Here is a 27,408-nt window from a genome sequence, read left to right as displayed (position 1 = left end):
GGATCGGAAACGCGACCCACTGAGAAGATCCGGCGAGAAACTCAGTGCGCTACGAGACAAACATTAACCTTTCTTTAAATACATAATATAATAAACAAATAGTACCGTAAATGAAACGTTTAGATTTTGAATACAGCGCCACCTATTAAACAAGAACTAATCCTGAACATTGAACCATCATGTCGATTGGCTAACTTACACTACAACCCACTGAGTTTTTCGCTTGATCTTCTCAGTGAGTCGAGATTCCGAGCCGGTGGTAGATTCAGCGAAGCACTGCTCTTGCTAGGGCTAGTGTTAGCAATTCTCCTGTGAACTCACCTACCGGTCCGCTTGAAGTTGGAATAGTCCCTTAGGCTACCAATGAATAGGTAGAAAAAACAAAGAAAGCTAATTTATACCGCCATATGTTAGAAATTTAGAGTTTTCGTCAATACCGTCTTTACCATAAGGGCACACGAGGCCCGTGCCCAGGGCCCCCATTCTTAAGGGGCCCCTAAGGACCAACAATTTCTCTCACGCATTTATTCTCAAAACATTTTTGTCGGGCACATTACACTTTTTTCACAAATCAGTAATCTTATCAGAAGGTACCTATTTATAAGGCATATACTACGCCATTATATCGATGACTGTGCCTATTCTTACTGTATTAATTAATAATATTTCCGAACGCATCCTACCTAATTTACTAAGCACACCATCTACTAAGTAACCAAAAAACCAGCAGCATTCTAATATCATTAATGACATATTATATCATACTGTATTTGATTACCTATAATAAATAGTCAAACTCAGTAAAAAAATTATTATTATTATTATTATAATTCGCTTTTTTTATTTTCCAAAAGGGCCTCAAATTCTTGTGTGCCCAAGGGCCCCAGCCTAATTTAGGACGTCCCTGGTTTTCGTAGCTAGTGGAATGACTCTTTGTCATACATTGAACAAGTGATTTGCATTCCATAAATACAATATATCATTATAAATTGAGATAAAAAATCCAATCTTTCAATTTGGAACGAAGCCCACATTTTGGAGAAAAATAACCTTAGTTCGAACAGTTAGCTGTAAGTCCAATGTTTTAATTCCACTTAAATTAAGTTTACTCCACTGAAATAGCTGAAGAAGTTTTTTTGTTATAATTTTTTTTCTTCATAATTATGAAGTTTCAAAATGGCTCTCCTGTAAAGTTGCAAAATTTTCGCTTAAACCAAATTGCCTTTCATCCCTCGATATGTATGATATTAATCCTGATCTACAATGACAATTTTAATAAAAAAAATATTAAAACTACACACTAGCCACCCATTGTCTATACTAATATTATAAAGAAGAAAGATTTGTTTGTTTGTATTGAATAGGCTCCGAAACTACTGAACCGATTTGAAAAATTATTTTACTGTTTGGAAGCTGCACTATTCCCGAGTGACATAGGCTATAATCTTTTATGAAAAAAATTAGGGATCCTTACTAAAACTCCAATAATGTAACCCAAGGTGTAAAAAAATTACCTAAAATATACTTCACATCGCGTGTCCTGCGAAAACTATTAATGATAGGATAAAATAATGTAGGTACTACGACTTTGTAGAACACATTATTATTTACAAAAAGTGTCGCGACAGCATATGTCTAACTATTATAGTTATGCCGCAATAAGTGTTCTTTTATTTAAAAAAATAAAACAACGTCAAATATCGTTGAAATTTTTGTTAAAGACCCGAGCGGAGCCGGAGCGGGCCGCTAGTTATAGATAATTTTATAAACGTGTTATAAACGACTCTACCAATAGATAACGAAATTTTAGAATAGACAGACACCATAAGCGAACCCGGTACAATTAGTGGCCGTTAAATCTTATTCGAAATGAGCTTACATTAAATGCTTCGACAATATGTATTTTTTAAATCTCAATTAATTTTTAGTACTGCACTGTACATCGATCGGGCGTGTCGATATGATATATATCAAAACACTCGTAATCAAGGTATATTAACTCGGCATTGTACGTTAAACTAAGAATGAATTCGGTTCTTTTTTTCATACTTATTCTAGTAATAAGCAATAAAAAAAATACGCTCACGCTACCTACTCAACGACAAAAGTTAAGCCTTCAAAACGCGGTCACTTAGCACTCACTGCCCTTAATACAACGCTACTACGAACACCAGTGCAATGTAATTGCAGTTATTTCAAAATACAAGTTGAAAGGAATTTAATAAAACATTATTTTTTCTCAACACCATTGCTCGCCTCCTCATTCTCAACACATTACCGTTCAATTCGCTAAAACTAAATCTCTGTTGTTTCAGTCGCGGCCTAAAACTGCGTCAGCTGACCGACGGCCGCCATTTTGTTCAAGTGATTTACTCGCAAAATGGCGTCGTGCAAGACTGCGAATACGTGACACGACCGAAATCGGCAAGGGACTTCTTGAAAACGCTCAGGAGAGAATTGAAAACGGCATTGGACGAGGAAAGATTCAGAATACAGCATGAGGACACAGATTATTCGGACGACGAGAAGTTTTTACGTCATTATAGGAATGTTAGTTTTAGTTTGTTGATGAAAAACGAAGCCTTGCCTCGAGAGGTTGCTAATTGGCTTGACTACGACCAACTCAAGCTTCAGTGCTTGAGGAGACATGAAGAATTAAGGAACATTCTAGAAAATCAGAGTCAGATCCCCGACAACTCCATAAGGTATATATTATCTGTAGCTCTTATTAACTTTTCCTAATATTCGAACAATTCAATAAATACAGGGTGTAAAATTATCATTAATGTGAAACAAAATGGCGGTCATTTCGCATATATGGAATTAAAATGCAAGAAGTTGAACGTTCACAACGCAATAGTAAAGAATTTAAGTAAAAATATATTAAAATGAAACATTTGTCTAGAATTAGGGATTTGATTATTTAGCAATGTATAATAAAGAAAATTTTTCAAATTAAATTTAATTAGTAGGCAGCGGCTTGACTCTAGACAGCACTGCCTCTGGCATTGCTGACGTCCATGGGCGACGATAACCACTCACCATCAGGTGGGACGTATTCTAGTCTTTTTGCCGCATACCATCCGGCTATGGAATGAGCTCCCTTCCACGGTGTTTCCCGAGCGCTATAGCATGTTCTTCTTCAAACGAGGCTTGTGGAGAGTATTAAGCGGTAGGCAGCGGCTTGGCTCTGCCCCTGGCATTGCTGACGTCCATGGGCGACGATAACCACTCACCATTAGGTGGGCTGTATGCTCGTCTGCCTACACGGGCAATAAAAAAAAAAGTCTGTCTAAAAGTCAACATAAAAAAGTAAAGATATTATAAGCGACTTTCTCAAGAACAAGTTTTATGTGAACAACTAACTATACGTAAATAAAATGTAGAATGAGAGTCCAGAGATAAAATATTCGAACCACAATAATTCAGTATACAAGTAGTTATGAATTAAATAAAAATCTGACATTACGAAATCATGGGATGCTTGACGCTTAAAACAATTCAGGTTACGTGAACCCGTAAATAAAAGTGAGGGTAGTTGACGCGTTTCATGTGCGACCCTTGACCCGTGTCAGATCAACTTTGCATTGCATTGCGTGCTGCGCAAAAACCCGTGTAAAGCTTTTGTTTGATAGTCTGGAATGACCAGCCCACGAGTGAATCGTTTACACCCTGTATTTAAGAATCATATTTATGTACATTAAAATTAAGTCCAATTTCACAAGTAGAACTACTAGATTAAAATACCTTTTGACATTAAAGGCACAAGGTCGGGATACGTTCTAGTTTTAAATATATTTAAAAATAATGATTAGTGGGTACATAATTAGCACACATTGTCATTGATTTCAATGAGACCATATTTAATGAACTTAATATTGAATCTAAAAATTATAGTTCGATCACGTGATTAAATGGCGGTTTTTTTAAACAACTATCGCTCATAGACCTATATAGTAGGGACACGACATATTGTTCTATACGTACAATTGCTTATATAAATAGCACCCATTTTGAAGGCACATACATAAACATATATCTATCTCGTTCTTACTCAGCACTTTAACTCGCAGGAAAACAATATAACAGTATTTCAGTGCGTACATAAAATGAAACATGAATATACGTAAATATCTCCGTCTCCGTCTAATGAGGCCGAAAATCCGCCATGTTTAGCGCGCCAAATGTCATTGTCACGTCAGTTCGGCCGTCTGTTTTGGGTTGTACATTATTTATTGACTATGATATCGATTTAATATGATTGATTATATAAAATTTCATAATTTATCATGCTTAAAACATTCAAAAATAATAATTAAAACGTATTTTATAGGATCTCAAGAAAGTCGATGTCCTAAAACTATTATCTATATGTATTTAAATTCATTATGGAGCCCTCATCCGAAAAATCCATTTTTCGGTCGGAATCTATTGATCATGACACTAATCATAAATACCACTTTAAAATATGTCATCAAAACATATTTAGACATTCTGTTTAGATATTTCGGGAAAAAGGCTACCGACAAAATCTCTTCGGAACTATTTAAATAAAATAGTTTTATTCCGCAGTGAGTAAAACACTATTGTAAATTTGTTAAATTTTTAATAATTAAGTGATTTTAGAGAGGAAGTCACAAGGAATGACGTTTGTAATTAATGAATAAATGTTCTGTAGGTGTTTTTTTTTCACGCGGTCCCTTGATAAGTTTAAAATTTGAAACACTCTCAAGCGAAAGTGTTTCAAATGGTGCGGCGCACCTTCCTTGGGGTGCGCTGCGGTATTATGTTACGGACTTTAGAGTCAGCAAAACAATTAAAATAGATTGTAATAGTCTAAGAAAAACACGTACTCAAAATACGATAACATTTAGCATGCTAGAAATGGGCTGATGGCTTTGAACTACGCCATATCTTTATGTTTTGCGACAAACGACAACTTTATAAAATCAGTGTAGCAACTTTTAAAAATCATCATATCGTTTACTTGGCAAATTCGAAGGACGAACTTGTCTTAGATTTCACCCATCTAAATCATATCATATTTGCACATAACAATATACCTACTTACTTCCCATTAAAGTATAAATTCTACAAATAAATAATACTCAACAATATTTAAAATAAAATGAGCCAAGAACGTTTATCGATAAAACCTGATAACATTGAAATCTTTTTCACAGCACTAAAGCCGCCATGTTTTGTGGCCAGATGACGTCACAGCGGCACGAAATTTTAGTTGACGTTTCATTTCCATAGGTTTCCTACTTCATTGCTATCGCTGCTTTAGCTTTTAATGTCATTATTTCAATCAAAGATTTTCCTGCGCGCCATAAATTTGTTTATGAACATCGATAGTCACTTTTTTTTTCTAAAACGTAAAGACTAACAAACCGTTATGTCTGGTGCCTCGGATTTAAAAAAATTATAATATTATATGAGACATTAATCATTGCTTGCTACGAGAAATGAAAAACTTAATTCTAATTAAAATATGAAATGGAAAAATATATGTAATGCTTCGAGAAATAAAGTTTAGTATTGTTTTGCCTATAACATTATCGATGTCCATAAAATACGGTAACGACTAACCATTAGATTTGCAGTAAGTTCAATTACCTATGCTCTTTTAAAATAATGTTATTGACTTCTCGTTGTTCCGAAAAAACATGGCCGCCATTATTTTAAACGCGTCTTACATATTAATATAAAAATGTTTTTTTCCGTTGAATTGAACTAACTGTTTATTTAATGCTGCTTTTTTTCATTTAGATCACTTAAAAATGGAACCACTGTCAAAACATCTTATCATTTTAAAAAAATCTAATTTAAAACAAATACACGTTTTCAATTTTTTATTCTGCAAAGAATTTTTTGGAGCTCCATATTAATACTGAAACAAAATAATTAATAAACCATTTTTACCAATTCCCTTATTTCCATGTGTATGCAAGTATAAACAATGCCAATAAAATTACGTAGGTATAATTGTATTACTGTTTCAAAACACTGATTTAAAGAATTATACTAGGATGGGTATTGCCCATTGACATTTGTTATTTGCTTAGTGTTAAGTCGCCAATAGAAATCATGATATATGTCTCAAGTATTTACGTAATCTAAAAATTTTGAGGTGCTTAGATTTTTTGTTAATTTTTTTGTTATTTTATTTAAAAAATATCGATAACTGGACTGCGGGATTCGAACACCGATACAGCCGCCTCGCTCAATACGACTTACATCGGACGTCTTAACACTTAGGGCACGACAACTTCAGAACCATTTTTTTTTTATTGCTTCGTTGGACGAGCTCACAGCCCACCTGGTGTTAAGTCGTCACCGGAGCCCATAGACATCTACAACGTAAATGCCGCCACCCACTTTGAGATATGAGTTCTAAGGTCTCAGTATAGTTACAACGGCTGCCCCACTCTTCAAACCGAACCGCGTTACTGCTACACGGCAGAAATAGGCAGGGCGGTTGTAACTACCCGTGCGAACTCACAAGACGTCCTACCACCAGTAATTACGCAAATTATAATTTTGCGGGTTTGATTTTTATTACACGATGTTATTTATTCCTTAAGCGGCGCGGAAGTCAATCGTGAATATTTGTTAAGTACGTATTTCATTAGAAAAATTAATAAAACAATAACTAGTTCCGATTTGAAGGGAATTACTAAAAAAAACCATTGGAATATCCACCTTAGATATATCTCCCTTAAATCTCAATATGGATGTCGATGTTGTATTACCGATATTAATTTAACTAGCCTAGACTAGCCTCCGGTATATTTTCAAACTACGCATTATTGAAGTGAAACTTCTTTAAGTACGTTGATAGTAAAATTTAACTCGCGATAAATTCGTTACAGCTAGAGAGAAAGGATACAGTTTAGGGAGAGAGAGAGAGTGAGAAAATAGACAGAGCGTCTCGCGAATCACTCGACCGTGTGGAGAGGGAGAGGACAAAGCGAGCTAGGTCGTTTCTCTTATACACAGCATCCCTATTACAGCAATTTGATTTAAAGAATGAAAAATGTAGAAAACCACAATACTTATACACCGCAAAAGAAGTTTCACTTCTTTCACGTACACCAAGTTGCACGCGAACCATTTTTTTTATCTATTGTATCTTCTTTATATCAATATGTCTTTGTCTAACGAATATTAGTATACCTTGGCTGTATGAAGGAGAGAGAGTGAGAAAGGGATAGAGAAAGAGAGAGAGAGAGAGAGAGAGAGAGAGAGAGAGAGAGAAGGGGAGAAGTGAGGTGAACTGTCTGACCAGCAAGTTATAAATCACCAAACCACACAAATAAGTCGGTTGTAGCGAGCGGCATATCAACGTAGCAGATCTAACGCCGGTTTCACACATTGGCCCCAACATAGGCTCCAACGCCACTCGCCCAACGTGTGGATCTAGAATATAGCATTGGCCCCAACGTTCGCGATCCGTCCACATGCTGGCGCTTTGCTCAGTCCTATTGCAACACGCATCGAAGTTGCATGTCGCGGTGTCATCCACCATCTCCTTTGTCGTGGATTTTTTATTTATTTTCAATAACAAATATAAATTATACACACTCAGTACTATAAGAGCGCTTAGAGCAATTTCAATTTCAGTATCGCACATCTCCACGTTGGCTCTGACGCAAAGGAACTAGTATAACAGCCAACGTGTGGACACTTCACCAATTTAACCGCTCAACGTTGGTAGCAACGTTGGGGCCAACATGTGGAGCCGGTGTAATCGAGTTCAACGATTTAATCTATGGAGGGTAGAACTAAAGAGCACAGTCTGGACTTTTTGGCGGGAACGCGAGGAGTGAAGTTGTGTGATTTGTTTTATTTTGTCTATTTAGTGTTTCTTCAGGTTTAAATGTCTAATAACGGTGGGTTATTAACTGTTTAATATCTGTGAAAGTGCACAAATGTGGGAAAATGAAACAAAGCCGCTGGACGTAACTTCTCGGGTTCCTCCAAAACGTCCACTGAAAAAATCTCAGTAAATGACCACCATTTTACTGAGAATGTACTTCATCCCATATCATCTCATCTCATTTCATTTCATTTCATGCTAAGTTTCATATTAATCAACTTCATTTCTTAATATCGTTGTTCATATTAAAAAAGTTTTCATTAAAATTAAAATAAGACTTGACCTAAAGGTCTTAGTTACCAGGTCATAAAATCCCTTTAAAAAAGAGTTTCGTTGTATTAAAAAGTGTCCGCTGAAAGGGAGCCAATTATGGTGATATGGTGGTTATGGTTAACATCACTTCAATCCAGCACAATTCGCTCCGTTTAAAACTGCTATATTCACATAATTACCACTCCCTACACTAGCGCTGAGCGCTGTTTCGGCGAGTCTTCCAACAATAGCTCGCTGCATAGATAATACCCATAAATTAGTCCGCTGTTTACTTGCGGACAATTTTTCAACTTGTCCCCTATAATATATAAGATGGTGCACCTTACTTCTACCCTCCATAATTTAATCTAAAAACATTTGGCGCCTTCTTCGAAATCATTTTTTTAAGGGATTTTATGACCTGGTAACTAAAACCTTTAGGCCATGCCTTATTTTAATTCATATTCTTATTTTTATGAAAAATGATATTGTGGAGTGAAATGAATTGAAATGAAATGAAATGAAGATGATTAATTTAACAAATTAATCAACTGGGATGAAATTAAATGAAATGAGATGAGATGATATGGGATGAAGTATAATCTCAGTAAAATGGTGGTAATTTACTGAGATTTTTTCAGTGGACTTTTTGGAGGATCCCGACAAGCTACGTCCAGCGGCTTTGTTTCATTTTCCCACATTTGTGCACTTTCACAGATATTAAACAGTCAATAAACCACCGTTATTACACATTTAAACCTGAAGAAACACTACTTAAATAGAGAAAATAAAATAAATCACACAACTTCACTCCTCGCGTTCCCGCCAAAAAGTCTCTCTTCGAAATCATCCCTTTCGCCACCATAGATAATACACGCTCATTAAATTGACACAATATTATTCCTTCGTGGTGTACGTAAATTATTTACAAAATTAATGCCCGTATGCAGGATTCGAACACGGAGACAGTCACGTCGCTAGATGCTAATTAATTTACCGGCCGTCTTGTCCTTTAGGCCACGACGACTTCTAGCATTTTAACTCTAAAACGCTACTCTAAAAAACTCAGGATATTAACAGTTTTAATGCTGAGCTTATTTTCACATATAAATTCACGAAAAAATAGCGCAAATAATCGGTATTGCGACGCTCTGTACTTTATATACATTATCAGTGGGTCGATCTATCGATGGCTCAAAGGGCTATCGTTTGAGAGGTGCAGTGGAGGGACGTCTTCATCCAACAATGAGTAATGATGGGACGATTGTTTTAATAAAAGAATTGGCAAAGGAAACGTTTGTGTCAGGTCGCGGAGATCGATCAGAGAGAATTTCATACTGCCAGGGACTAAATGGTGCGGGGCCGGTCAGCTGGCCTCCGACTACGAGGAGCTGGGAGACGAGACGGCCGTCGACCGCTGTTGTCGGAAACACGACAACTGCCAAACGAACATCGGCAATTTCCGGCGCCGCTTCGGGTACTTCAACTACAGACCGTATACGATATCGCACTGTCGCTGCGATAGGAGGTTGGTCGGTTTTTTTGTTTTTTTTTTTTTAAATTTCGTACGTTCCAAATTCGAATTGGTAACGGTCGTTTTAAATTTCGAATCGTTGAAAATTTGTTGTTTTGGTTTGGTTTTTTTTTTTGGATCTGACACTTTGGCACCGGGAGCTTGCATCATATGTATCTATTCATACATTTTCACGTTTTTGTATATATTGTGGGTGGTGGTTTGTTTGTATGTTTTCGTCGGCGTGTTTTGATTGGCGTGTAGAGGTTTTGGGTCAGGTTCGGCCTTCGGAATCAAAGACGTTCATCAATAGTGAAAAACTGTCACGCGGTTCCCAAACCGCCAAGCCTTGAAGGGGCACTTAATGAAAACCGGTGGCTTTGATTGAACCAGCTTTACGAATCGCCGTGATGAAGGACCACTTCTTCCAGAGCTGCCCCCCTACAGACCAGAGGCTTTCTTGCTGCTTAGAAAGAGGTAATAAATAAAAATAAAAAATTCATTTCCCATCGCGTTTAATACCGCAAAGGTTACTTACTTGGCATAGGCGCGTAATGATTATGTGTCAGTCTACAATATCACCACCTTGTATTGCTTAGCTAACGAACTAGCAGTTATCAAAGGCTATAAGACTCCGGGATGGCGGCGGGACTCTGGTTGTAGTAATACCGGCGAGTACCCCCCTACTCTGCCTGGGTTCTGACCCCACACGAAAGCCCGACGTCGGGTGGGAGAGCGCAACTGGACTCATTTAATGGGTAAAGCCCTAAAACATCCCTCGGCACGCGGTTCGCTTCCAACATCTGCGAACCGTCAAGTCCCCGAACTCTTTTTCAACCCATGTCCACCCAATGCTGAGGGTAGGTCTCTTCGAATTCACCCCATTCCCTTCCGTCTCCTGCCTTTCGCATCCCACATACCCCGAGCCAATCCACACAAGCTGGGCCTTGTAAATTACAACTTGTAAAGACATCGAACGCCAATCAGTTCGAAGCGTTACTTAATAATACAAATAACCGTAATAAAAACATAACAAAGTGATCTATGGTACGTTCCGAAACGCCATCGACGTAATATAATTTGAATATTGCGCTAATAATAGAAAAAAAAAAACAGTTATAACGAATTCACTATTTAATTTGATTTTTGTTTTGTTTTTTTCTTATTTTTATACCAGTTTATACTATTTATTATGTTTTAAGTATGTACACACGAAGTCTTCATACCCACAACGAACCAAAAGGAAACGGGGGTGACTGAAAATCAGCGCTCTTCGATCTATTGACCTTGAACAGCATTAGCTGAGCCACCTCCTTTTGCATTTTTCTTTTTTATTCTTATTCTTATTATTATTACTAACACAGTCGAATAGTTTAAGAGTGAACCACGAGAACTGAGGTGAACACAATTAAACAGGTGTCTATGTCGACTATTTGGGAGTTAACTACGAAGGAAGATCTTCCACCGAGCGGGTGATATTGCTCGGTAGACCGACGGTTCGAATGTTGTTGTTCGGAACTTCTATACATGTAAGCTTCGCTTGAAAGCTTCGTGAGCGAGATTCAGGCATATGTCAAATATCTTGTGTTCTATAATGGCTTCCCGCCACTGCAATTTTGTGGAAGCTTGTTGTTCGACCCGCCCGCATGCTTACCCCTCAAACACCCACAAGGAATAACAAATAGTGATGTACGCGTTATACAGTTTAACCCACAGACACAGCCCAGTGAGTTTCTCGCCGGATCTTCTCAGTGGATCGCGTTTCCGATCTGGTGGTAGATTCTGCGAAGCACGGCTCTTGCTAGGGTTAATGTTGACAAAGTCTTTCAGAGTGAACCGCGTGAACTTTGCCTACACGTTCCGTGAAGCTAGTACAACCAATTGAGGTTATTAGCAGTAGGAAAAAAGTTAGGAATCAAGTCTGCAGGTCGGTGGTAGCATTCAATTTGTGGTTATGTCCATGGGCTCCAGCAACCACTTAACATCTTGTCCACCGATCTAAGTAATGAAATTACTGATGGTAAGACCTCTTGTGGGTCCGCACGGGTAGGTACCACCACCCTGCCTATTTTTATAGTGAAGCAGTAATGCGTTTCAGTTTGAAGGGTGGGGCTGCCGTTGTAACTATACTTGATGCCTTAGAACTTATATGTCAAGGTGGGTGGTGCATTTTCAGTTTGAAGGGTGGGGCAGCCGTTGTAACTATACTTGATGCCTTAGAACTTATATGTCAAGGTGGGTGGTGCATTTACGTTGTAGATGTCTATGGGCTCCAGTAACCACTTAGCACCAGGTGGATTGTGAGCTCGTCCACCCATCTAAGCAATAAAAAAATATATTTAAAACTCTTTTGTTTTTAAGATTTTTTCTTCAGTGTCATGGAGTGAAGTCTGTCATTCAGTAAAAATAAAATACAGCTTTGTTTAGTTTATTAATAGTATTTACTATTTATTTTTTTATATTTATTTTAAAAGAGCTTCAGGCAATGATTTTTTATACAACAGATATGTTATCTTCATAGTAACTGACTCTTCAAATCTGATCGCGCCATATATATCTACATACCTACCGATATAGTGCACACACATGTTGACAAGTAGCATTAATGAAAAGTACAAAAGATGGGATAAGCGCGTGAGTAAAAAAGATAGCTATAATTGGAACGATTGCACTTGTTATATTATTATTGCATTTGTTTAGACGCGACTAAAGACGAAACGTCCCAATTGGCCTGTTTTCAAGTCTTCACTTGACGTGCGCTTGAAACATGTCTGCTTCTTTTTACATATAAAATATCATTGGCTTCAGGGCTTTCAATGTTTTTTTCTTATTATATCACAGAAAACACACTTAAATATTTTATTGTTTATCCATTCTGAAATACTCCTATTTTCTAGTTTAAGTCTAGTATACTTATATATCGTCCATTGATCGTACGAAGCGTTTTTATTACCTAAACGGGAATCGAACCGGATTTATGACTCCTCGCGTTTACGATTCGATACAATTATAATCACTAAACATAAAGTGGTCCATTTTTTAGTGATGTCTAAGTGAAATTGTGTAATACTCAAAAATAGATTCATACTAAATAAGTAGATGTAAATTCGTGTGAATTGAAAACGCGTATTATTAGCCAATGTTGATTGTAATTTATTCTACTACTAGCTGACCCGGCAGACTTCGTAGTGCCTCAATCGATAAATAAAAGACCTAAACTTTTGTATAAAATAAACTTAAAACAAACAAAAGGTATCCGTCGGATGGGGGACACATCAAAGGAAAAACAAAATTGTTATTTTTATTTAATTCCGAGTATTTTTATATTTTAAACCTTCCTTTTAAACCTTCTCTGGACTTTTACAAATAATTTAAGACCAAAATTAGCCAAATCGGTCCAGCCGTTCTCGAGTTTTAGCGAGACTAACGAACAGCAATTCATTTTTATATACCTAGTCAGGTCATAAGTATTGTCACACAGTAAAAACTTTTCTTTTAGAATGCTGGCCACAAAAAAGTTTATTGAATTCGAATTTCGAATTGTTCATGAAAATAAAAATGTATACTTTTAGAATTTTACTCATTTTTAAATATGGAGTGGACGCTTAAAGAAGACCGTGTTGCAGTTATTGCGTTGCATCGTTGCGGTTACGCGCCAATTCAAATTTTTAACATACTGAAAAATTTGAATATAACCAAAAGATTCGTTTATCGTATCATCAAACGATACAATGAAGACTCTAGTGTAGATGACAGGTCAAGAAGTGGTCGCCCTCGGTCTGTTAGACTCCAGCAGTGATAAAAACTGTGAAGGCGCGAATTCAAAGAAATCCCAAACGTAAGCAGAAACTGTTGGCCCTTCAGATGGGGTTAAGCAGAACCACGGTGAAAAGGGTGTTAAATGAAGACTTAGGGCTTCGGGCATATCGAAGAAAAGCAGGACATCGTTTGAATGCTCGTCTAATGGACCTGAGACTGAAGAGATGCCGCTCTTTGTTGAAGCGGTACGCGGGAAAAGAATATCGGGAAATTCTTTTTTCGGATGAAAAATTTTTTACCGTAGAAGAGAGCTACAACAAACAAAATGATAAGGTGTACGCACACAGTAGTGAAGAAGCGAGCAACCGTATTCCGCGTGTCCAACGAGATCATTTTCCATCCTCGCTCATGGTACGGTTGGGAGTTTCTTATTGGGGCTTAACAGAGGTACATTTTTGTGAGAAAGGTGTAAAAACGAATGCAGTTGTGTATCAAAATACAGTCCTGACGAACCTTGTGGAACCTGTTTCTCATACCATGTTCAATAACAGGCACTGGGTATTCCAACAAGATTCGGCGCCAGCTCATAGAGCGAAGAGCACACAAGACTGGCTGGCGGCGCGTGAAATCGACTTCATCCGGCACGAAGACTGGCCCTCCTCCAGCCCAGATTTGAATCCGTTAGATTACAAGATATGGCAACACTTGGAGGAAAAGGCGTGCTCAAAGCCTCATCCCAATTTGGAGTCACTCAAGACATCCTTGATTAAGGCAGCCGCCGATATTGACATGGACCTCGTTCGTGCTGCGATAGACGACTGGCCGCGCAGATTGAAGGCCTGTATTCAAAATCACGGAGGTCATTTTGAATAAACTTTAGTGTCATAAGAATCTATGTTTTGTTAAGTTCATTTTGGTATATGAATGGTTACATAATGAATAAACTTGTTTCAATTATTTTACATTAAACATGTGACAGAATTTATGACCTGACTAGGTATATAGATGTAGATTACAGCGAGAGTTGAAAGGCTAATAATTGGTTTGAGCGACATTTTTGCAGCTTTACAGAAGAGCCATAGACTTTCAACAGTTTTCAATTATTCGAATGGAGTAAACTTATTTGAAGCTCAATTAAAAACATTGAATTGTTGATGCTGATATCCAAATCAAACGCAACTTTAATTACAAAGATAAATGTCGCGTGTTAAGCGAAATGTCGCTTAGATGTCTCGGTAGGACCTCTTGTGAGTCCGCACGGGTAGGTACCACCACCCTGCCTATTTCTGCCGTGAAGCAGTAATGCGTTTCGGTTTGAAGGGTGGGGCAGCCGTTATAACTATACTGAGACCTTAGAACTCATATCTCAAGGTGGGTAGCGGCATTTACGCTGTAGATGTCTATGGGCTCCAGTAACCACTTAACACCAGGTGGGCTGTGAGCTCGTCCACCCATCTAAGGAATAAATAAAAAAAAACAGCCTTTCAGCCCTCGATATTAGATTGAGCTCACGGCACATCTGATGATATGCGGCATAACGAGGTCATTATCCCGATCATACCATTTACCATTTCATCACCTTATTTATCTTTTGGTTGCTTAACGACTTTATTTACGCAAATTTTTAGCGTGTTAGGTACTTAAAAAAAGTATGTAACATATTATGATAATAATAAAAACTGTCTTAATTGTTTACTGATTTTCGTGTTTATACTAAATAATCAACGATCTTTATATATATATGACGGCGTTAACAACATTTCTAATAAACATCACGTGCAACAGGCGTGACTCACACAAGCCGGGTGCGCCGGCCGTGTCGTTCCACTCGTGCAACAGAAGTGACTCATAAGCCAGCTGCGCCGGCTAGTATAAAAAGGCGGTGCGTGCCTTGCGAGAAACATTCGTTGGACTGCGCTTGCCTGGTGCACTTACTATATCCTTGTTACGTTGTGTGATTCAGTGACTGTTGTACGTACTGGTTAAAGTTGGACAAGTGTTAAAGTGAATTGTTAAGATAACATATTGTTGATTAAATCAGGAATCAGAAGTGACATCGTTTTACTTGGTGTTCAACAAGATAATGTCTACCCTCAAGCTTACATATACGTAAAATTATCTTTCCCATGGACTCCGAAAATGTTTGCAGCGAATTCGATGAAATTCTCAGGAAGTCTTTAGTTTGGTAACGACCTGATCTATTGTGTTAGTGTATAACTTAGACATTCAATTAATACATAGTATAAAACAAAGTCGCTTTCTCTGTTCCTATGTATGCTTAAATCTTTAAAGCTACGCAACGGATTTTGATGCGGTTTTTTTTAATACCTAGGCGGCACTGAAAATTTCGGGAATTAACGAAGTGACACAACATTACTATTTAAAAATGTATTTATTGCTTTTCGAAGTATTCTCCGCGAAATTTGACACATTTTTCCATACGATGGAACCAATCATTGAAGCAACCATTCCATTCGGAAGTTGGGGTCTCCAAAATGGCCGTTTTGTAGGCGTCCACAGCTTCTTCAGGTGATGAAAATCTCTGTCCACGCAATTTATTCTTTATTTTAGGGAAAGTATAGAAATCATTAGGGCTTAGGTCGGGGCTGTACGGAGGATGGTCTAATAATTCTTTGTTTTCTTGCTCTAAAAACTCTTTTGTTCTGTGCGCGGTGTGAGAACTCGCATTGTCGTGATGGAGGATGATGCGGCGGTTGCAGTTCTCTTTACGGAGTTCAGAAACGACCTGTGGCAAACAAATGCTAGCATACCATTCTGCATTAACCGTTCTTTGTTCCTCAAGAGGAATAGTCGTAACATGGCCGGTTTTGGAGACAAACTTGGCCACCTTTTTTTTTGCAACACTCCGTGAACTAACAATTTTTGTTGGCTTTAACTCATTTTCGAACACCCAAGCTCGTGACTGGTTTTTTGTTTCGGGTTCGTACGCGTATATCCAGGATTCGTCACCTGATACAATGTTGTATACAGCATTTGAGGATCCTGCGTGGAATCTTTCGAGAGTTCTGACGCACCAAGTAACGCGAGCCGCTTTTTGCTCTTCACAGAGCGAATGCGGTATCCATCGGGAAAACAACTTTTTTACACCTAATTGTTCATGCAAGATTATTTGTATTTGACTCATGCCAATGTCTAAAGTTGCCTGAATTTCGCGGTATGTCACATGTCGATCTTCCTCAATCAGCTTACGCACAGCATCAACGTTTTCTTGGGTGACTGCAGTTTTTGGACGACATGCAAAGGAGAGCAACATGCAAATTAAGACATGCGCATGACAATTAACGCAGGTACAACCTCTTATAACACGGTAGATACGTTCCTACAAGGACGCGTGTTGTGCGAAACCGCGTTATATGAGACTAGAACCCAGTACAAAAAGGACGTGTAATTGTTCTGAATGACGATGCCTGTATGTATTTTTTACCTATTATACATAAAAAATAAGCAATACAATTTCGGTTATTCCCATATAATATTGTGTGTTCATAGGGCATAATGTAATGTAAATTATTTTTAAACAAAAATTTCGTTATCGTGTTGTAGAAGTACCGTGTTATAAAAGGATCTTGGGGATTTGTTCTTTTCGTGTTAAGAGTGAAACCGTGTTGTAGAATACCGCGTTATCGGAGGCTTACCTGAATTCGGTATTGAATGTCTTCTAATTCGTACACTAACCACAGATCAAACTCAAATACAAGATATTATTCCGATTGAGACCTTTAGACAAATTAAGTTCACTGATAATGAACTTTGAATGTTCACTGGGAATGAGGCGGTCGCTCCTGGCCTTTTCATTTTTCATAATTCTTTTATTTTTTTAATTGATTTTTTGACGTGTCTTTTTCATTTATTTGTAAATATTTTTATTTATTTAAAAAGAAAAAGAAATATTTGTGAAAAAAACAAAAAAAAAAGCCCGCTGAGTTTGTTTCGCCGGTTCTTCTCAGGACTGTGGCTTTTTTTGGAACCGGTGGTAGAGTTAACATTGTTATTTATATTTTGACATTCAACAAGTGTGTTATACTAACATCTAAGTTGAAATAAATGATTTTGAATTTGATATAACTCGTAATTTCACATCGAAAATCAGTATTAAAACATCGAGTGAAGGAAGGGCCGATACAAAAAAAAAACAACTAAAATCGTAATTAACCAATTAGAATAATGTGACGGCGATTTCTCGTAAACTTAAACGTATTAAAACAACAATAAAATACGCTGGCGTAAAACTCTAATTAACATACCAATTAAGGGCAGCAGTGTTTAATTATCAAACAAAAAGAAAGTAATAGTTACAATAATTAATAACCATTTCAAATTACGTTCGTCGTCGTGGCTTAACGGATAAGACGGCTGGTGTGTTCGAATCGAAAGACGCGATTGTGCCCAAGTTCGAATCCAGTAGGCGATTTTTTTTTTTTTAATTAGTTAAATTATGTCCACGAATGACTTTCATGATAAAGGGATACTGACGATCATATAATAACTCAATGAGGTGGCTATTACAAATTTTAATGTCTATTGACGTACCTAACTGCAAATGTTAGAGGTAATTGACGAATATGATGGTATTTTATATTTTTATTATTTTGATATAAATTAGCATTAAAACAGTTGTATTTTTATATATTTTTAACTGTTAATTTTAAAAATAATTATATTTAGTTTTTTTATTGGAAAATCTAAACATTGACGTAACTGCAAAATAAATGTTCTGAGAGTTCATTGGCGAATGTGATGCTACTTAGTATTATTATGATATTAATTGTCGTTAGCACAATTGTATTTATATAATATTCTTAATTCGCTAATTTTAAAAACAATTCCGTTTAATGTTTCTTGGAAAATCGAAATCCGCAATTTGAGTCCGTACGGGTAGGTACCACAAACCCACCTATTTCTGTCGTGAAGCAGTAATGCGTTTCGGTTTGAAGGGCGGGGTAGCCGTTGTAACTATACTGAGACCTTAGAACTTATATCTCAAGGTGGGTGGCACATTTACGTTGTAGATGTCTATAGGTTCCAGTAATCTAAGGAATAAAAAAAAATAAAAAAAAACGAATTAAATGAGGTATATAATAAAAATTCCGTCTCAGACCAAAGCGAGAAGTTTTGGAACTTCTCCGAGTGCCGGGGACGAAATGGTGCGGGAAGGGATTTTCGGCAACGAAGTACTCGCAGCTGGGCCGGTACACGCGCACGGACCGCTGCTGCAGGGTCCACGACCTCAAGTGCCCCTTCTGGATTGGCGGGATGGAGAGAAAATACGGAGTGTACAATTGGCGTGTCAATACGCTGATGCATTGCAGATGCGACGAAAGGTTTGTCCCGCCTCGCAGATTTGATGTGACGCCATTTTGTTGACGCCATTTTGTGTGTGTGTTTTGTTTTTTTTGGCGCGTTTTGTTTTCGCTTCGTTTGCATAATCGCATTGTGTTGTGGAACTATTTTATCTTTATATTTAGCTTATGGTTATTGAGGGTAGAAATAATGAGCACGATCTCAGTGTATTAAAAAATGTTCGCTGAAAAGAAGCCAATCAGGGTGACGCTGTAATAGCAAATGGAAAGATTTTAAAAACAGTGCCCTATTTTTTTTCTGCTTTTTTTCCCTACCTATGCTGATAGCCTTGAGAGGCTATTTCAGCCTAACATGTAGGTGGGCTCACGGGGCTGAAACCGGGAGTTTTGCTAACACTGGCCCTAGCAAGAGCAGTGCTTCGTAGAATCTACCACCGGATCGAAAACGCGACCCACTGAGAAGATCCGGCGAGAAACTCAGTGGGCTGTGTCTATGGGTTAATTCACTTGTCGAGCCCTTCGTCACAAGCGACAGATACACTTCGCTCTGTTTAAAACTGCTATATTCATATCGTTTCCACTTCCAACAGTAGCGCTGTTCCGGTGAGTCTTCCAACAATAGCTTAATGTTTACAGGCGGACATATCTTCAACGTATTCCCTATACAAGATGGCGCTCCTTGCCTCTACCCTCCATATTTATGGTGTAGGTGCATTTAAATTTGTTATAATATTTTGAATTTTGATAATATAATAAAAAAAAATTTACAATATTTTACTATACTCTTATCCTATAATATAATCTCCTGTCTTTTTTAATAAGTAGGTATTTTATTTTAAATGTTTCTTCAATTTATTAATTATTGTGCTTTTTGGTGTTGTTCTATAACTATTGTATATACTAAATAGTTTGTAGAGTATATATTTGTATGTTTATATTTGTAGCTACTGTATTATTTCAAATAAGTTTTTATAACTTTAAAGTCCGGCGGTCGAGAGAAAGCTATATATGCAGCACTTAATTGAGCGAAACATCACAATATTTATCCCAAGTTCAATCATACCTTAATACGTGCGTAAACAACAAGAATGTTTTAATGAAGAATGTACAACCACCTCAATTATAGTATACGTAGGTAACATTGTTTTAGATCATATCGACGCTTGAAAGGCAAACGTGTCTAAGCGACAATAACTGCGTTGTACATAAATGATAAGCAATAACCATATTCGATGCGCAAAAAAAATATATTTCTAGATCTATTAAAATGATTTTAATCCTATACAGCTAGATTCGTTAAAATAGAGTTTTTTCAGGTATTTCAACTTTAAATTAGTCTACTGTGAAGTTCATGCATTGTCGGTTAGTCACGTTTGCCTTTCAAGCGTCTATATGATCTGTCAGAATTGCATACATTCAACGGCCGGACTAGGTATACATATGAATTTGCAATCTAAAAATTGGGACGCCATATTGAACGCCTTATTTAATAAACAAAATTAAATCCATGAAAATCCTAGCCATATCTCTTCGAATTACTTTTATTTCAGTAATTATTTTCTTGAAGTAACGTTTCAGGTAGGGTTTTTTAAATATTTACCTTTACTTTTTTATTACTATTACATTGTATAGTTACTATTAGCGTCAATTGATGCATGATTTGTTAAGTTAATTTTAGATTTTACCATAGTGTATACATACGTCATGTACCGCTATTCTTGGTACCTGGAAGCGACATGTCTAGATGGTTCAGTATTTGATTCTTTTTTTTTTCTCAGAAAGAAACTCAGTGGGCTGTGTCTGTGGCTTAATTCGCTCGCCTTACTCTTCAAAAACATTAAATAATCGAATCGTAATGTCTCTCATAGAACATTGATAGAGACATATCAGTGGAAGAGAACGTATAAAAAAAAGCATTTGTTTCTTTTTTTACGTCTTCTATAAAATAAATGGGTTATAAATGAAATAAAAAGGATTATGTTTCTGTCGTCGGGGGATATCTTGAGGGCTCTCTAGGAATAGGGAGAGGTGTGGAGACCTCGTTAAACCTTGAAATTTTTATAACTTAAAACAATATGGAATTCGTATTTTTGGCTGGAGATATTTTTTGTGCATTGGTTTTGTGGCGGCTCAGTTGATGTTAAGTGACTTCTCAAGCCTTATAGAAATTATAATTTGCCTAATTACTGATGGTAGGACCTCTTGTGAGTTCGCACTGGTAGGTACCACCACCCTGCCTATTTCTGCCGGGAAGCAGTAATGCGTTTCGGTTTGAAGGGTGGGGCAGCCGTTGTAACTATACTTGAGACCTTAGAACTTATATCTCAAGGTGGGTGGCGCATTTACGTTGCAAATATCTTTAGACTCCAGTAAACACCAGGTGAGCTATGAGCCCGTCTAGCCATATAAGCAATAAAAAAAAAAAAAAAAAACCAAGAATCGCTAGATCCATTGCTGACGATAGCCACTCAGGTGGGCCATATGCCCGTCTGCCTATAAGGGCAATAAAAAAAAACAATAAAAAAGAATAAGTAATTTACATAACCTATGAAACACTAATACATTTTATGTATATACAATTTTCAAATTCTACACTAACACAAATGCAGAAAAATGGATACTCCACAGTTTTCTGTGTTCCGAATGGTGAATCACAAAAAACAGCGATAGCATCGCGCGCAGCCTAATTGGTGGCCGTAAATTATTCAGGAACACTATATTGTCATATCGTTCGATAATGCATTTCGATATTATAATGTCACAATCGACATTCAAAAAAATCGATTAATGGTCGAAAATAAATTGAAAATATATTCTCTAGCATTGAATTTTTTATCGCGTTTCTAGACAAGCAAGCATACAGCTCATTAGATGATGAGTGGCCCCACCGTCGTGGATGAATTTTTTTGTCTATTTCTGGTTAAAGCACTAAAATTTTCGAGAAAAATCATCATCATCAAAAATACATTTTTGCAGGAGAGCCATTTAAAGCATAAAATTTGGAAAAAATATCATAACAACAGAAAACTTCTTCAGCTATTTGCATTGAGTAAACTTAATTGTATTTCAATTAAAAACATCGAATTCTTGTTGCTAATACAAAATAAAACGCACCTTTAATTACAAAGATAAATGTCGCGTGTTAAACGAAATATCACTTAAACCAAATAGTCTTTCACCCCTCGGTATCATTAATACAGTCGAAGCCAATTGAAAATGCATTATTAAGGATAGGTCTAAAAGTACTGATGGTTCACGCCATTACGGATCCTCCGGATCCATTAACGATGCTTTTAGGTACCACAAGCACCAGTCACCGTACTCGCCGAACCCGTCGCTTGCGACGAAGGGCTCGACGAATAAATTAACCCATAGACACAGCCCACTGAGTTTCTCGCCGGATCTTCTCAGTGAGTCGCGTTTCCGATCCGGTAGTAGATTCTGCGAAGCACTGCTCATTCTAGGGCCAGTGTTAGCAACACTCCCGATTTGAGCCCCCGCGAGCTCTCCTACACATCAAGGAGAATCTGAAATAGCCTCTTAAGGCTATCAGCATAGGTAGAAAAAAAACTGGTGGAACCTAAATGGAATTTACCTAAGAAAAGAATCAGCAGAATTGGTTCCACTTAGAAAACAATTATAAAGTAACGCTCATTTAAAAAACAATCGTGCGTCTCGGGACCCCCAACAGAAGTGATAACTTAAACTAATCTAAGTTGAACTATTTAATATCAAAATTGTTTGACTTGAGAAAAGCTTAAGTTACAACTTAAATTTCATGTATATTAACATGATAATGTAAGGAAAATTGTAACTTGAAATTGAAAAATATATAAAAATATTTAGGACCTACATACCTACGTTCTCAATGCCGCTGCCGTATGCGTGAGAGAAAGGGAAGGCAGATAAACTAATGCCATAAGGCGTTACGTAACGAAGCGTTTTACCCTACAAGAAGAAGTTATCGCTTTAAAAAAAATACAATCGATAACCGCCTCCTTTATTGAAGTCGGTTTGTACATGTCGACAAACAAAACTCGAGCGACCCAGAATAGACCATACAGTCCAGCGGCGTTGACATCTCCGTCTGTTTGTATCTATGAGATAGGGATAACGTTCACAAACTTAATGATCTAATTCAAGGAATATAATTACTTCGGTTATAAAAAGTCGTAAATGCATTTATTAATTTACGAAAATGTTCTATATTGCTCTTCAAATAGAACAGTCTTCTATGACGTGTTTTAAAGCGAAAACAATTAAGCGCGTAAAAAAAGGTCGTATGAACCTTTTTTTAAACTAGAACAACAATGTTTATACAGTTCACTATTAAAGTCATTATTCTGTGAGTTAGCTTAAGGCTTTGTGTTACTTTTACAATAATTAAGAAAATATGTTCCCTTGGGTTCGATGATAAAGATTTTATTAATGTCATATACAATATCATATTTAAGACGACCTTAAAAATGGTGGTCACTAAAAGACGCCTAGTGAAATAAGTTAGCTATCAACGCGCGTTAGGTTTTTATTATTTCTTTTATAGGCATGCGGTCTGTCTGATGGTGAGTGGTTACCGTCGCCCATGGACGTCAGCAACGCCAAAGGCACAGTTACGTCTATCCCTGAGTACTCAGACAGTCTCCGAAATGATGTGTCTACAATAATGTCATTTACACTAATATATATGTAGTCGGGATGAACTATACTTTGATGGCGGACGTTTTCTCAGTCAGTAAGTATCTACAGTCGGCATCATTGCGCTACTTTGAGAAGGCGGAACGACATGAGAACCCTCTTGTCGTGGCCGCTGGGAATTACATACCCGATCCTGTAGACCAAATGGTAAACAGTCGACGTCGCCCAAAACACGTCATTACGGATCCTCCCGATTCATTAACGGTGCTTTTAGGTACCTCAAGCACCGGTCACCGTTCTTGTCGTCCTCCCTATTCAAGACGCCCGATCAACTTGACAATTCGCACGCGCGTCAAGGATTGATGACGTCACAATTATTTTGTAACTTCTCTCTAATATCCTGACCAGTATCGACAGGAGATCAATAAAAAAATAGACCAAATTAATTGTTAAATCGGTTTGCTATTTAATAAATTCAAATGAACAATTGATATTAAGTCCCAATGTACACCGAATCTGAAGCTATTGGAATAGTAGTCAGAATCGGTCGGAGGCTAATCGATGAGCATGTTTTTGCTTAAAAAGTTATTTCTCGAACTAAAAACCAAATCGAATAAATAAATAAAAAACTTTTACGTTTCCCTTTTAGAAGTTTTAAAACTTCATTCGAAGGTGTTGAGAAAAATAAACGATAAAAGGATACGAGGTTGTATCGATACGGTTACGGATCGTTACGGAGATCACGACTTCATTTTTTTCTCTGCGATGCGCCAGGGCCGCATCACGTCGGTTAAAAAGAATAAATAGAGCATAAAAAAAATCGAACTCCATTTTTAAAAACTTTTTGGCGGCAACACGAGCAGCGAAGTTATGTGAATTGTTTTGTCAATTTAGATTTTTTTCAGGTTCAAATGTGTAATAGAGGTACTCCATTAATTATTTAGCATCTGTAAAAATGCACAAATGACGTGGCTTCTTCAGCTCTTCCAAAAAGTCCACAGAGATCTTAATAAATAACCAACATTTCATTGATACTATGTATTACATCTAATCTCATTTCGTTTCATTTAATTTAATTCCAATTTATTAATGTCTTAAATTAAGCAAATTCATTTCATTTCACTACCAAAGAATATTTTTCATAAAACAGAATTTACAAAAGATTAGGCTGTATTAGATGTGATACCTTCGCATTTCCAGTTAGAAAAATAGAACGACTGCTACGCCATTTTTAAATGTCAAATAGAAAATCACCTATGGCGAAAAGTGAAATTGATGGTTTTGGGTTTCAAACGCGCCATTATTACCGTGAGCATTGTCTGTAGTATTAAATACTTGACTACCTCCCTAGCCATCCTTTGGGAGATCCTTTTAAGTCTATTATCGTTTTAAAATCTCCGAAGATGGGTCTGATTGAAACAGATGATAAAATGTACCACTATTACGCTTCACTATCGGGAAATAATTGTTGCTTCTTTGAAATGCTTCTCTAAGATAAGAATTAATAATTATTACGAATAAAATATTTAAAACTGATTCAATGTGATTTTAAAAAAACAGATAATCGATCGATTATAAATAAAAATGAATTGCTGTTCGTTAGTCTCGCTAAATCTAAATCGGCTAGACCGATTTGGCTAATTTTGGTCTTAAATTATTTGTGAAAGTCCAGAGAAGGCTTAAAAAGTAGATAAATATGAAAATGCTCGGAATGAAATAAAAATAGCAATTTTGTTTTTCCTTTAATGTCGGACGGATTCCTTTTGTTTGTTTTAAGTTTATTTTATACAAAAGCTTAGGTATTTTATTTATCGATTGAGGCACTACGAAGTCTGCCGGGTCAGCTAGCCGATTATAAATCTTTCAAGTATTTGTGGTGTTATTAAAACGAATGTTTTTAAATTCAATTCCATTAAATTTTAAAGTCACTGTGCGATAGAGATATTACATACTTAACTCTTTTAGCGCTGAGCTTATTAAGCAAATATTTTGCAGAAGTTGCTAAAGGATTTTTGAAAAAGAAAAATGTCTAATAAAAACTTTAACTTAAAAAATAATTCCAAAATCAATGCTAAATGAAAAGCAAAATTATTTTAAATGTTTATTTATAAATGCTATCAACTTATTAAAAAATTTATACATCCGCGCGCTAAGACACGTTTGTACAGGTCGATACCTAATACTTATAATCGAACTGCGCAATAGTCGATATACCGACGTTCCGAACTAATCACGCATTAAGAGAGAGTCGATCTAGCGACGGTCCGCTCTTAAAAACTGAACACTCCGTCTTCGACTTAATAAAATACATATCGACGGGTGAAAGCCATTAAAAGTTTAAGCGACATTTTTGCAACTTTACAGGAGAGCCATTTTAAGCTTAAAATTTGGAAAAAATATCATAACAACAAACAACTTCTTCAGCTATTTGCATTGAGTAAACTTAATTGTATTTCAATTAAAAACAACGCATTATTGTTGCTAATACCAAATAAACCTTTAATTACAAAGATAAATATCGCTTAAACCAAATAGCATTTCACCCCTCAATATCATTAATACAGTCGAAGCCAATTTTTTTTTTGCTTAGTTGGGTGGACGAGCTCACAACCCACCTGGCGTTAAGTGGTTACTGGAGCCCATAGACATCCACAACGTAAATGCGCCACCCACCTTGAGGTATACGTTCTAAGGTCTCAGTATAGTTACAACGGCTACCCCGCCCTTCAAACCGAAACGTATTACTGCTTCATGTCAGAAATAGGACTCACAAGAGGTCCTACCACCAGTAATTACGCAAATTATAATTTTGCGGGTTTGATTCGAACACCGGTGCATCGCTCAACACGAATGCACCGGACGTCTTATCTGTCCTGGTGAAACTGGAAAGGACTCCGGGCAACCGATAATCCATCTAAAAAAGTATGAGCTTTAAGTTAGTCCCCGATAGGCGACGCTATCTAGATATAGATGCGCGCCAAACAACGTAATGTTATAAATGACGAACGAAAATATATTGAGGCCGCTACCTATTGTCGCCAGGACCGACATTTCCGTTCCAATGAACAGGGAAATAGTTATCAGACTCACCGATGTTACGCACCTTGCTTGCGAGCATAGTGATGGGACATCGGGTATAAGCCGCGCCAATTTTTTTTTTCCTATCTATGCTGATAGCCTTAGAGGCTACTTCAGCTTCACCCTAACGTGTAGGTGAGCTCACGGGGCTCAAACCGGAATGTTGCTAACACTGGCCCTAGCGAGAGCAGTGCTTCGCAGAATCTACCACCGGATCAGAAACGCGACCCACTGAGAAGATCAGGCGAGAAACTCAGTGGGCTGTGTTTATGAGTTAATTCGCTCGTCGAGCCCTTCGTCGCAAGTGACGGGTTCGACGAGCACGGTGACCGGTGCTTGTGGTACCAAAAGCACCGTTAATGGATCGGGAGGATCCGTAATGACGTGTTTTGGGCGCAGTCGACCCGCGCCAATAAAGAAACGAATCGAAAATGGCGTCTATGTACCAGCACTAACAGATGGTAGGGTCAACAAATAAAAAGAAATATAGTAAAAAAGTTGTTTATTGTAAAAAAAATATAAAAAAACAAATGAGAATATACTTTATTTTAGTTTAAGCCCTGGCAGAGGGGGAGGTGTCTCATCTGAGATGCAACTTACGTATAGACACTTTTGCTGCCAGTCATCTAAGTCGCACAGCTCGAAAGTACAAAAACTCGAACTCAACAACAAAATCAAAACTGATATTTTTTTTGCATGCAGTACGCGCCGTGTGCGGCTAAAGACAGCAATAGTTTAGAGTGAGAGCGCATGATCGCTGCCGCCATTTTAGATTCGATTCTTTATTGGCGCGGCTTATAAATAACGTTGCGCGAATTTTAACACCGCGATTGCTTAAAATACATAACGACAGTAGCCTAAGGGGCTATATCAACTCCGCACGGTTTGGTAGCTGAGCTCACGGGACTCAAGCTTAGAGACAGACTAATACTGGCTTTAGCAAAAGCAGGAATCTAATCAGAATCGCG

The 27,408-nt window shown here is 37.2% G+C and overlaps 1 protein-coding gene across 3 annotated transcripts in view; it reads left to right on the top strand.

Annotated features, from left to right (window-relative positions):
- The window catches only part of LOC101744895 (uncharacterized), a 103,042-nt gene that overhangs the window by 59,033 nt on the left and 16,601 nt on the right, over positions 1–27,408 (top strand). Inside the window, exons 3-5 of one of the 3 annotated variants that reach the window (XM_012690648.4) lie at positions 2,316–2,705; positions 9,441–9,662; positions 18,524–18,748. In XM_012690648.4, the coding sequence (XP_012546102.1) occupies positions 2,316–2,705; positions 9,441–9,662; positions 18,524–18,748 (837 nt within the window). The remainder of the gene's footprint in view (positions 1–2,315; positions 2,706–9,440; positions 9,663–18,523; positions 18,749–27,408) is intronic. The other 2 variants (XM_012690650.4, XM_012690649.4) reach the window with 2 other exon arrangements.

Source organism: Bombyx mori, chromosome 24, assembly GCF_030269925.1.
Source record: "Bombyx mori chromosome 24, ASM3026992v2".
In the NCBI taxonomy this organism is placed as follows: Eukaryota; Metazoa; Arthropoda; class Insecta; order Lepidoptera; family Bombycidae; genus Bombyx; species Bombyx mori.
The sequence above is the reverse complement of the archived record's forward strand: the minus strand, read 5'-3'. Positions and strand labels throughout refer to the sequence as shown.